The sequence below is a fragment of the Erithacus rubecula genome (assembly GCF_903797595.1).
Source record: "Erithacus rubecula genome assembly, chromosome: 1".
In the NCBI taxonomy this organism is placed as follows: Eukaryota; Metazoa; Chordata; class Aves; order Passeriformes; family Muscicapidae; genus Erithacus; species Erithacus rubecula.
In genome coordinates, this window is record NC_136658.1 from 48538563 (window position 1) to 48552314 (window position 13752).

The window sequence follows — 13752 nt, forward strand, 5'->3', positions numbered from 1 at the left end:
CCTGTGGAGGACCTGCCCGGCTGTGCTTGGCTGGCAGCTCACAGCTCAGCCTGGTGCTGTTCAAACCCAGCAGAGCCAGTCTGTGAGTTCAGCATCAGCTCTGCTGGCTGCTAGCAGCATTCCTTGCATGTGTCCAGAGACACCACACTGTGCTTCTTTTAGTCCTCTGACAGCAGTGCTTTAAAGGACCAGCCCCACAGTACTGGGTGGTTTCACTGTGTTTGTGCAGTATTGAACTGAAATGAACACTTTCCCTGAAATGCTGAGCTTTGGGAAGTGCATATAGAAGCTGTGGCTTTATGCAAAGTCTGTCTTTGCATGGCTGGCATTAACATACCCATAAATATACCCACATGATCTTGAGCTGGCCCTGTGGGGGTAATCCTGGGACACCACTGCCTTGCTCTCTCCAGCCCTTTTGTTGGTGGAAACAGGAGGATTTGTATGGTGCCAGTGTAACTTCCAGGTGCCTCCTTGTCTCTTGGCCTGCCCACTGCAAAAGCAGCCCTAAAGTTTCTGTACCAGAGGTTGCTTTCTGCTGTGTGTTTGCATTCACATCAAACAGTGCAGGCTCCCTGTAACCCTGCTGGGCTGTGCTAGCACTGACTGCATCCACGGAACAGGCAATCCCTATACGTCCCTGGTGATTGTTGCCTTTATACTGTGGGTATATATTATTTCTGTTTCTTCTCTGTGATGAAAAGCAGTGAGATTAATAAAAAGAAAAAAACCACAAACTGTGGACTTTTTGAGGAATGATCTTATACTCCAAAGCAGTAAACTTACATTATTAATCCCCCAATAGCAACTCCAGTCTTAAATTTGTGGAGGTGTGCCAAACTTCTTTGCAGCATTAAGGCTTTTGGATGGGGATGGGGAGAAGTGGGAAGGTGGGATGGCTGGAGAAACAAAAAGCCAAGATAGGCTTCTCGCCTTTTATGGATGAGTAGGTTGTATTTCTCTTCACATCTGCCAGGTCTCTTGATTCCACTGCTCTTATACATGAATGTCTTGTGGCAACAAAATCGCTGAACTGATACTAGTTTTTATATTGTATATACTGTCAAAATTAAAAAAAAAAAATTAATTTGTATAGTTTTTTCCTTTATGCCTGTATAATTTTTCCTTCTCTGTTTTTCAATGTCCCCCATCCATTGTTTTCTTAGTATGACTTCCCATTTGTCATTTTACTTGTTTTCCTTATTAACAAGTAAATGTTAATGCTTTGTTGGTATTTACAAGGAGATGATTAGAACTTTATGTTCTGTTATGAAAACAGAACCTTCCCCAAGTAAAGGCCTTAATTTCTGGAGCTGTTATGAGTGAAGGTAGTATATAAGAAAATCTGGATTATGGTCAGAGTAAATATTTCTGGCTATATATGATGCTGTGTTATATTTGGTGATGCAATGCAAATAAAATTCTTAAAGTGTTGCTTTGCAGAGTAGATTTTTCAGTATTAATACACTAAAACTAATTTTTTTGTCATAACTATAGTTCAATATTTAAAGTTTTTATATGCATAATCACTTTATCTCCTTGTTTAATTGTTTGCTAATTCTGAACCATGACTTTCAAGTGGCTTAGTCTGTAACTGCAAGGTTGATGGGGCTTATTCTGTGGGCTTTTTCTTTCAGGGTGAAAATGCACTGGCTGCAGTGCCAGAGGAGAGTCGCAATGAAGGAAAAATAAACTTCAAACTTTACAGAAAATACTTCAATGCAGGAGCAAACTACTTTGTGATTTTTATACTCCTGGTATTTAATATTTTGGCACAGGTAAGTTTTTGGAAGACACAAATTTAATATTGAATGTATTTTGGGTTTGTGAGGTTCCCCCCCACTTCTCTTTTCTTTTTTATATAGTGCATACTTGTTGCTGTCATGTTTCATGTAAAATGTTTGGGTGTTCTGTAATAATTTTGTAGTGTACCCAAGATCAGCATGGAGTTTTTGGTAAGGTCTTTCACTGAACCTTATTTCAACAATTTTAATACCTCACTAAAGTAATCATTTTGATGACAATGTGACACAAAAATTACAAGCCAATGTACTTTGTTGAGAAAGAGAAGAAATTCATAAGATGTATAAAAGCGGTGTTTGACAAACCTAAACAGCCAGAATGTTTCCAGTTGTGGAGGATAAAAAGATTTACTGGGTGTGGGAGGACAGAGTCTGACAGAAGTGTTCAAAGAGCAGCTCACCTGTTGGTAAGTGCAGATTATGTGAAAAGATTAGATGGAGGGTCACTGTTTAGCAGAATGAGAAAGTGAGAAAGAGAGTAGGCAGGTGTTTCATGTGATGCAGACTGTAGCAGGTCTGTAAAATGATTTTTTAAAAAAGGAAAGTTATTTACAAACTTACTGAAAGCAATGGTGAGCTGAGGGAGCTGAGTGAAGATGCCTTATTGCCCTTTTCTCTGTTTCTTGCTGAGAAAGTTGAAATGCATTTCATGTAAATGACTTTTCTTGGCTGTAAAAAAATAGTCTGTGTATTTTAACGTCTTCTTGCTTGTCCTTGAATTGAGTCTGTTGGAATAGCTAAGTGAGATCAGATCTCTGTAGTAGACTGCCCACAACTTCAAATTCACATGAACAGAAGTGTATTTTGAGATAATAACCCTGTTACATGTTTGTGGTCACCTCTTGTCACAGAAGGAAGGTGGCAGAAGGAGGTTTTCCCTCCCTCTCCTCTCTCATCCTCCTTCAACCCTGTTTCTGGTAATTATCTCCTGTAAACACAAATTTCTGGACTGGTAACATCAGAAAGTTTGTTAATCAAAAAGCATTTTGGAATATCTCTTGTAGCAAATTTAGGAACTGAGAAAATGAGTTCTTTAATGTTCAATTAGCATATGTTAGGAAGAGCTACTGTATTTTGTTTGCTAAAGTGTATTGCTTTCCTTTAGTTTGCTAACATGTAAGGTAATTTAAGGTAACTTCTTTCTTTGTAGAGCACTTTCTAATGTGCTTGGCAAATTGCTGCCAGTCTTGAAAGACTGGATGGCATACTTTTCTGAATATGTGATGTTTTCCCAGAGAGCTTGAAAGAATAGCAAGGAAATTCAATTTTATATTTTTATATTTTTTTATTTTTAATTTTGTAAGATGATTTTTATATTTGCCTCTTTTGCTCAAGGTGGCCTATGTGCTCCAGGATTGGTGGCTTTCTTACTGGTAAGTTGATAATAATAACTGGCTAGTTGTTTCTGCCTTTTCAGTTGAGTGCTGTTTGTTTAACTGAAAGAGAATGGAACCTGCTCTAGGATAGTTCAGATCTTCCTCTGATTTCCACATCTTTTGTGGGGGGGGGGAAAAATTAAACTTTATGCTAAGTATAGACTTAATTGCATCTATTCATGTGTGATGCATGACAGCATTGATACATGAGATCTTTTGAAGTAAAAAATTTCAACAGAATTGAATCTAGAAACAGCTGAACACACTTATTTGATGATGGTTATCTTCTGTGTGTGTTTCCACAGGGCAAATCATGAAGAAGAGTTGAATCTCCCAACAAATGCAAATAATGGAACATACAAGAATGAACATCTAGACCTTAACTTTTATTTGGGAATTTATGCAGGTAATTGCACATGCTCGTGTGTTTGTGTCTAAGAACTATTTATTACCTGAAAGAGAGTTCTGAGAGGTGCAAAGCAATGTGTGGAAAAATGTGATTTCTAGCAGTTACTAGTTAACAGATTAGAAGCCTGGATCCTTCTTTCTGATTAAATAGATTGTAATAAATAATATAAAATAAATCTGACAAAAGAAATAGATCGAATGCAGTCTTTAATTGCTTTGCCTGGATTTTGGAGAGTGAATCAGGAATTGAGTATTTGAAAAGTCAGTCACATTAAGGTTGTGGTTATTGTCTATATATTAGTAAGTCATTGAGCTAAATCTTCAGTCATTAGATGGATGGCAAGAAGGATTAGAAATGGATCTTTGTTCTGTACTGTTCTAAAACTTGGCATAGCTACATTTCTTCTGAAGTGCCATAGCAAAAGAACAAGTTTTTAAAAGGCATCCTAGATGGGTATGCAAAGCAGGTTGTGAAGAAACATTTCAATATATTTCAATAGGCAGCATTATGCTTCTGAATATTCAGAAAAGGGCGTTGATCCTTCCATTCAGGCATCCAAACATCTTGAAAAACTGCTCTGAGATGTAGTAAAAATTGCCACAGAAAAATCATGTGCATTCTCTCAGATTCTGCTATTTAACACTCCTAGTGATATATGGTTTTGTATGGCATGGTAATTTCTTCATGGAGATGTAAATGATTGGTGTGAGAAAACAGGTGGAATGCCAGAAGAATATGCATTGAATGCATTCAGAAACATCTCCATGGGTGAGAGAATAGGTGCAGGATTTTCTGTTTAGTTTGTTTCCTGGAATCCACACGATCTAAGTGGCTGACAGAAAACATTGTATTTGGCCTGGAAAGCAACAATTTTTGACCCAGATAAACTTGGCTCTTATTTTCTCTGTGTAATGTCTTATTTCATGAACCGTTTCAGTGGACTGCACAGTATGATTAAATATGGGAAATTACACTTTCTCTGACCAGGTAGCCTAAACCACATTAGTGAAAATTTTATCCTTCAAGGAATATTTTGCTGTAGACAGCAGAACAACAAAAGCTACCTTCATATTGAAGTGTTTAGATGACTTAGTGAGATATTTGCAATGGTTGAACTGACCGCATTGACTTATCTACACAAAATTTTAGATGAAGTTGACAAAGTTATGAAAAGGTAGCACATTTTAAATTAAATACATAATAATCCAACTTACCTTTTTCTGTAATATCTTTTAAACAGTATAAAACCATTTAACATTTTTATTTCTGTTTCTCAATGTTTGAAAAAAACAAAAAAAAAACCCACTGCTGTAGTTCCTTCTTAGTCCTCATTGCTTCTGTGAAACAAGAATTTTGGAGAGTAAAATTGCTGTTAATGGGGAACATTGTTGTTCAGAACTGAGGTACCAACTCCCCAATTCTTCTATAAGGCAAACATACAGAGGGCCCTTGTCTCTCTTGCACTGAGGTGTTCTGAGCTTGTGAACAGGGAAAGCAGAGACGGATCAGGTGAAGGACTTGGAACCATGTCTTGTTTCTCCTTCTCTCCAGCCATTAGTCTGTTCAGGTGTTTTGTTCTGGGAGGGTCATACCAGCAGCTTCCAGCTGCTTCCAGTCCTGAGTGAAGTTGTGCAGAAGTGTGGGTTTCCCAGGATGTGGACCTTTTCCTCATGTCATTCCCACAGGCTGCTGTTAGGAATGGGCTGTGCCACAGCCTCCTGCTTCATACCTCTCCTGCTCCCTTTTTGCATGACACAACTTTCCTGTCAGGTTTATGCAGCTACTCTTGGAAAAATTGTCTTCTCCTACCTGGCCTGGAGTACAGCAGCTGGGACAATGCAAACAAACTCTCGTCCCTGCCACCATCTTTTTTCATAAAAACAGCACTTCACAGAATGTGAGCAATAAACTGCAAGCAGACAAATGAAATAGTGATGATTTTCTTACTCCTTGGGAGGATACAGAAGGAAGCAGGGTAGCTTAACCACGTCACATAATTTAAAACCTCCCTCTTTCCCACTGTTAGAATAGCTGTTCCTTAATTGTGTAAGATTTTAACCTTAGAATAGGCAAGGTTTTTGGCTGATAGTTGGGATCTAACTTCAGCGTGTTCTCAAGACCTGAGGGGTAGCTATGCTGATTTTCAGAAGCTGATCTTGTGGAGCTTGGAAGCCCTGATAAATAAGGTTGACACCTTCACTGTTCACCCTTGTTGATAGGGAATTTTGGCAGCCACACGGGAGATCATGCACAGCAAGCAGAACATCAGCAATCTCATTATTTATTTCAGTTTTTTGCCCTATAGCACTTATGTCTTGTAAAGCAGAGTAGTGCCCAGAAGAGAGACAAAGAGTCCACAGATCAGTTCTCTAAAAGGACTGTTTCATGTGGCATAAGGAATGCCTCTGACAAAGTGTAAAAGACATGCAATTTAAATGATTTGATGTGTTTTACAAGGGAAAGAATGGCATAAATGGTTTGGGCTGATTGGGAGTAACTCAAGTTGTCTCTAAATAGCCATGTGTGTATTATTGTTTAATATCTGCTGGAAAGTGTTGAATCTTCACAGAGACCTCTTCAAGTCACAATTATACATGGCACTGTGAAATGAATTTTTTAGTAATGCTGTTGTGATGAAAGTTTTAATACACATTTATCTCTTGAGTTAACAGACATTTCCTACATTTCTATGAAGTACTAATTCTTTCAGACAGAAAAAGAGAAATTGATTAAATTGATTCTGTGATAGTAACTGAAGCTAGTGACAAATGTATCTGTGTTCTGCACTCAGTCTGAGTCCCCCTAGGCTTAAGTTTGGATTCTTGCTATACACTGAAGTCCAGAGAATTTGATTTTAGTGCAGTTTTATTTTTAACTTTTTTTTTCTACTGAAAGATCCATATCTTTTTGGAGGCTCTATTCATGTTTTTTGGGTTTTTTTTTTTTTTATTTTATTTTTTTATTTCAGGTTTAACAGTGGCTACAATACTATTTGGCATAATAAGAAGTCTTCTGGTGTTTCGGGTTCTTGTCAATTCTGGTCAGAATTTGCACAACCGAATGTTTCAATCCATTTTGAAAGCTCCTGTCTTGTTTTTTGACAGAAATCCTATAGGTAAGTTTATTGGTAAAAAAAACCCCTCAATATTTAATGTATCTTGATTGCAGAAATTGTACCATTTCTGGGCAGTTACAGTTTGATGGTATTTTTGCACTTCTGTTGGATTATTTTGCTTCTTTTAATTAGACCTTCTAAATCTAAATTTTTACAAAAATTTAAATTTAGCGGTGTAGTCCATTTCAATTTCAAACTCAGACTGCTTGTTGATGGCTCATCTTACTGTCTTTAAATGCAGCTTACAGAGCAATGAATTAGCTCTGTACATTGACCTGTATTTGTTCTGATGCAGTTTCACAGGGTGTCTCCTTAATGTGTATCAATGCATTTTGTAAAACTGTGATCCAGATCCTTATGTTCTTCAGAAGAGAGAGAAACTGGAGCAGAGTGAAGAGAATGGGGAAGTGGGTGGTACTGCTTGGCTAACTGAAGGTTTCTCTTTTACATGAAAAACAGAAACCTGATGGTCTTCACTCTTTAGAAAAAAATGGATGTGGGGTTGTTCTCATAGCATCAGGAGGCATTTAATTGTAAGGATATGTAGGGATGGCTATGTTGGTTCAGAGAAAGTAGTAATGTTTTCAAAAAATAAAAACTCAGGTGGAGAAAAGGTTCATGCCCATGGTATGATGCATGAAATGTGTACAATTTAATCTTAAAAAACCCCCTACAACTGCAGAAGTTTAGGGCTGTGTTACATTGCCTGCTTGTACTGTGAGCGTGTGAAAATGTAAATTCAGGGCTGCTGCAAAGGATTAGAAGGGAAGCTGGAAATGGGAATTTCACTTGGAAATGGGTTAGTGGTGAGCTAGTGAGAGCACATACATGAGAAGAAATCCTAGTGCTGATGTGTCAGGGATTTTCCTCTTCTCTCTCTCTCTTGTGTATGTGTGTGCTGCAAACACAGGAACTTTATTTTTGAGGGAATACATAATGATCTTGTAAGAATGCCCATTAATCTGTCTCATAATAACAAACTGAGAACTGGGGAGGAAACATCAGCAACAATGTAAAGTAACACCAATTTGCTTTGTAACACTGAAACCCTAATTAGCAGTGCATTGTGAAACTGACATTGATAGAACCTGCCTGTTACTGGTATTCACACACTGTTGTGACTTAAATGTGTGTTTCTATTAATCAACAGATGCTTTATAATAGAACATTAACTTCAAGATGCATGTATTTCTTTTCCTTCATTTTCTTTTGGTCAGGGTGGCATGAAAAGATACTGCTGTTCTAATTTCTGCATTATTTGAAAAAGGAAAAAAGAGAAAAGATGGCACATGAGATGATGTTCTTGTTCAGAATTGCAGCATTTATTTGTATTATCTGTATTTCATGTTCTGATTTACATTTTTTTTTTACTGTTTATTTGTCTTTTTGAACTTCACATACTGTTTCATTCATTGAGGTGGGATATATTTTTCCCTCCTTTTTAAAATATGCCTATGAAGGATGTAGTAAAAATAAATTGAAATTATTAAATGTGCCTTTTTTAAGGGTTGTGATTGTAATAGCTAAGCCAAACTATTAGTTATCATATCCCATAATAGCAAAGCTAGAGTTGCAATGTTCAGATCTGTCATTTAAGCATCCAGCATGTTCTCAGTATTAGTGTGAGGTCTCTAAGGCTCTAATTGCAGAAGCAATTGCTGAACGGAGTTTTGCTGGTTTATTTATCAAAAAATAATCAGTAATTAAAAAGTGCCACGGCTTGTATTTTGAAGACACGGTGATCTGTGTTCCAGAGAGGAAGGGAACTTAAATAAATAGACATCCCAAGCTCTTGGTGGTTCTTACTGGGGAAGCAGAGTAGCGAGGAGCATCAGGGAGTTGACATTAGGAAATGGGAATGCGTGGTGAATCATGACATGTCTGTCAGCTCCCAACAGATCCAATCAGTCCTGGTGAATAAATGAAATAACTTGCTTCTAAAAGTTACGCTTTGTGAATCAGTTTAGGCATGAGCCCAAGATCTCTCTTTACAGATTGTGTTAGCAGTATATATATAGGGAGGGGAAGGTTGTAATGGGAATAGTAACTAGTATTTTACCCAGGTGATAGAAGAATGTCAGTGTGTTTTTGGAACCTGGATTATATAGCAGAGAGAGAAAAGGGACAAAAGAGCCCCTCTCCTGTCTCCCCAGCCAAAAGATTTGTATGTACACATATTTCGCCTTTCTATGATTTGACATAGGTCTAAAAATAATTAAACACTACTCCATAGTTTACATTGGAAGAACCTTAGTAATAAATGACTGTCTCAGTATTTCCTTCTTAAGTGTTTAGCCTAACCCTGTGGAGCCGATAAATAAGTGACTGACCAAAGTGTATTGTTTTACCTAGCATTCAGAAAAAAATTGCCCTTTATTTATGACTGAAATTCAAATTTATCAGCAGGTATCTCTACTGCATCACTTACACAGCTATCATGAAAGCTTGATGGGTAGTTGAAATGTTAGTATTTTGGGTTTTATCACATCTGACTTCTCTGCATTTGTTTACAAAACTTAGCTTTTTAAGTGTAGAATTTGGCTCTCTGTAAACTTCTTTGCTCTTCTACTCGTATCCCAGTAAGGGAATGCCATGAATGTCAAAGTATCTGTAGAGTAGGTAGATGTGGACGTTTTCTATTTCATAGTGAATGCTGTATATATTGCTCTTCACATGTCACTTGCAGGAATAAAAAGGGGATGATTTGCGTGCACATCTAGCACAAGAGGGCAGCATGATCTGTTTTATCCCAGCTGAGCATTACAGTGACTTCTTAGAAGGATAACAAAATTCGTCTGTTATGTTTTTAGAGATGGTATTTGGGGAGTGAATTTTCAACCTCTCCGCTGAGAAATAGTAATGTGGTTCCATTCAGTTGTCTTCATTATCTGCAAGAATAGTATTTTCTCCTGATCTTTTACACAATAAGCTTCTCAGCTTCATATAGTGCTGAGTTTAGGAACTTTTTTCGTTTTGGAAATAGTGGCCAAAAAGTCAGATAACCCTCTAGAGTCAGAAGAGTCCCACCAGAGAGACTTTCTTCAGCTATTATTCCTTTTAGTTTCTTTTTCAAGATGTTTGCAACATTTCAGAGCAAATTTGTTATAAAGCTGAGTAAGAGGGACCTGGACTTCAGCAGCAAAGACTTGATTTGGGACTTGCCTCTTTTGATACTAGTTTCGTATTGAATAGTTCAGAGGAGCCTACTTTTTACATGCTTCAGGATTTGATTCAAAATTACTTGATTAGCTTGTAAATGAGTTGTTCTTTTCTGGGATTTAGGGACAGAGATTAGAGAAGTGCTAATGTGTAACTGCATCATTTTGGATAACTATAACCATAGTTATGGTAGTTTTAGTGTAAATACTGTATAATTTTTAATTACATTGAGTTTAGGAAGCTGAAACTTGCTGCTGCTTTTCTGATGGGTGCTGTAAGAAGGAATGGATGATATGCATTAATTTGTTCAGATAGAATAGAAATCTCTTCCTCTTTTAGAGAATCTGTCTAAATTTAAATGGAACCAAAATCACTACCCCAGTGCAGCTTTTTTTTTCCCCCCCGAACTATATCTGCATAAACTCTTGGTTCTGACATTTATAGGAGAAAAAGAAACATTTTGGCAGACTTTACAGCATTTCTGGCCTTCTTAGAAATGGGAAGCACTGAATTGTAAGATGGTTGTCCTTGACCTATTAACAGATTTTTTCCCCCCCCACAAATGCTTTGTAGAAGCATTAAATAAACATTGATCTCTTTGGGTGCTTACCTAGACTTTGAGATTTGACCAGTTTATAGAGAGAAATACTCTTTTTTGGTTTTGGCAGCTAGAAATGACATGCTGAACTGATAGCTAATAGCAGCACATGAAAGCTAACTCCAAATATAAAAAGATTAAAATGTGAAAGAAAGCTGTTGTTATAATGAAGAGTTTGTTTTTCTTTAAGGCATAAGGATTTTAATTATGGTGTTCATAAATCAAGTGCTGAAACACTTGTAATTTGACAGAGAAAGTTTCTTTATGGGATTAAAAGCATGTTCATCAATGCACAAATGGCTATCTGCATTTTATCTGACAGAAATGTCAAATGGGCAATGTTGTTAAAGTGTTTCTACCATATAATATTTGCAACGAATATGGTATTTCAGCAGTCTGAAAATTACAATGCTGATAATGAGGTTGTTAAATTATACTTTATCAGATGGATAGTGAAACTGCTTTAGTTAGTGTACATTAATGTATGCTTGTTCACACAAGTGATTCTGCTGAACAAGTAGCATGTTTAAACAAGAAATACTGGTCTTAAACTGTGTGATTTACAGTAGGTGGTGTTTTGGCATATCATGCAGTTAACAAGGCAAAGCTTCATGTTAAGATACTTCATTTGTAGCCTCATTCGGCCCTGATATAAATATTCAGCAGCAATGCCAGGAAATCTATTGTATTCCTATTTGACTCAATCACTCAATTGCTTTCTTTTTTCTTTTTCTTTTTTTTTTTTAAACAAGATCTGTCCTGTCTTTCTGATGCAGTTTTCAGATACATCCTTGTGGTCAAGATGAATTCTGCAGGGTTGTGAAAAACTGTACTAGCTCTTTTGACAGCTTTCATGTTCTCTTAAGCTAATACAAAAAAATACATTGTCCTTAAGGCAGCAGAGGCTTTGTTTTCGAGTCTCTGTGCCAAGCTCTAAAGCGCATTCGCATGTGCACAGGTTTGTTAGTTTACGTTGAAAAGAAGTCCCTATAGGACAGCCTTTTGTTGTAAAATAAAAACACAGATTCTCTCTTCCGTGTTGGTAATCACTTGCATTTGTTGTTATTAAGATGGCAACACAATGGGTTCCATCAATCATCAAGATCCTTAACAACCACACAACGCTGTAAATATTATGTTTGGGTGTTTGAGTGGAACAGCTCGTCACTGAAGTAGGTGTGGTAATTAAAACCTGTTAGGTTGCTACATGTGTTAAAGAAAAAGCCCTTTAATGTTTTTTTCATATAACAATGGCGATATGTACTTTAAATCTTATCAGGGTGTGATTATTAAATGATATTTTATGGGAGTTGCTCCTTTGCTGTTAGTATTATCATGGCTCTGTTAAGAGTTTAAATAGTCTTACACTTCCATGTGTTTTATCACCATTATGATTCTGTCAAGAGCCTTACAAAGTTGATTGCTATAGGAGTAGTCTTTAAAGTCAGTAAATGCACTCTGGAGTTATGTTTACATTTATTATCTATTAGCGTAACTCGATTCAACTCTATCCTATTCTTTTCTGCACTAATAATTGAATGAAACTTGGCCATAAACCGATGAGACAAACCCATTACATTTTCAGTTCACCGAGTCAGAGCTCACCCCATTTATGCCTAATATGGGAGATAAAATTAAAAGCTTTACAGAAAAGCTGTTTGTAGGAGGGGATGAGACTTCATTTGATAGGGAAATAGCGTGAAGCTTGTACTGACAGCCACTTCCAAGCGCAGCCGCCTCCTTCCCCGGCACAAGATTCCGTGTCCCTTTGCAGGGATTTTCTATCTTCTTCACATTAAGATCCCCTGGTGGGGAAAACAGCCTGCTGTGAAACTCATTTCTGACCATATGCTGACCTGCCCAGATACTGCAAAATCTAGTGTTTTCATTGACTGAAGCAGCTATAGAGAGAACTGTTCTCGCCCCACCTCAGCCGAGCAAAAAGGAGGCACGGAATGTCGAGCAAGACAGGGAAGCCTAATTAAAAATACTGGCTTTAGAAGACTGCACAGAAGCTGCTCAGAGACATCCCTTTCCTGCAAATGTAGCTGGAAAATAAAAATGAAATTTTGTTTTAGTCTTGCATAGATGGCATGCTGTTTTGAGGAGATTTGTGGCAATGAGGAGCTGAATGTTGGTTGGAGACACTTGAAAACAGAGGGAGCGACTGCTGTAATATTGATGGAAAACTGCAAGGGGCTTAAAAAGAGGGCCCAACTGAGGTGATGCAGCTACAAATAAGCTTTTAGAGAGAATTCAAAATGGAGGATTTGTTCGTTCATTTTGATAATAACTTTTTAAAATACGTATTTTTTTTCTATTTTTAATCTGTTTATAAATTGTGGAATGCTGGTACAACTGCAGTGGATAGTGGGGACTAGAGGTGCCACATGGATGGCAATGTCCTCTCTTGCTGTTCATGGACGGCTCTTCTGGATGGGAAACGAACATCTCTGAGAAATTAGGAAAAACTTAGCAAAACTCACTTCATTCAACCTTAGAACAAGGCATAAGCATTTGGAGAAGAGCTGGGCAGGGATGATGGATAGCCCAGGTGGTGAGAGCACATATATGGAACATGGGAAGGGCAGTCCAGCTCTTCTCCCCCTCTGGTTCAGTGTGAGCCTTGAAGGTGTGGTTCCCCCACCCTGGGCATGACAGCCATGCACATCAGGCTCTTGGCTCTCCTGGGCTCTTGGCTGTGCCATAACCTTCCACTGCTGTCCCTTGTGGGCACACAGGCACAGTCAGACCACTGTGGTGTCTGCAGAAAAACCAGCCCGCTTTGATGGGGTGTGCTGGGTGTTTTTGTTTAATCTGAGTGGCTGGAAATTAAAATGAAACAAACACTATCACAGTGCAAACTCATTTCATTAGCACTGTTCTGCTTTATACTGCATAGAATTCTTTCTCCCAGATGATCCTAGGTAATCTGCACTGCAGCATCTGGGTAAATTAATTAGTTGAGTTGGGTTTTTTTTTTTCTTTTTTTTTCCTGTTTCTTTTTTTCAGGTTGCCAGCATCTTTCAGATTATGCAACAAGTGAAGATTAGTTTGTGCCTGTGGTGATCTTGTAGAGTGTTTGGAAACAAAAGGCACTTCTTGATCCAAAATTAAAATTTTAATGTAGAAAAGAATGGCTGTTGTATGTGAATCTGCCTGTTTTGGCAATCCAGACTAAAGCTCGAAGAATAGAAATAACAGCAGGAGCAGGGATACTGAATTGAGCTTTACTTCGGTGTGTTGTTTAAAAAATAGAAAGTTTAAGTTCTTTACAGGTAGTACAATGCAGC

At 37.6% G+C, this 13752-nt stretch overlaps 1 protein-coding gene across 1 annotated transcript in view; it reads left to right on the forward strand.

Annotated features, from left to right (window-relative positions):
- Positions 1 to 13752, forward strand: part of ABCC4 (ATP binding cassette subfamily C member 4 (PEL blood group)) — a 140002-nt gene that overhangs the window by 43777 nt on the left and 82473 nt on the right. The window contains exons 16-19 of the mRNA XM_079306819.1: positions 1638 to 1778; positions 3138 to 3175; positions 3484 to 3584; positions 6556 to 6702. Coding sequence (XP_079162945.1) covers positions 1638 to 1778; positions 3138 to 3175; positions 3484 to 3584; positions 6556 to 6702 — 427 coding nt within the window. The remainder of the gene's footprint in view (positions 1 to 1637; positions 1779 to 3137; positions 3176 to 3483; positions 3585 to 6555; positions 6703 to 13752) is intronic.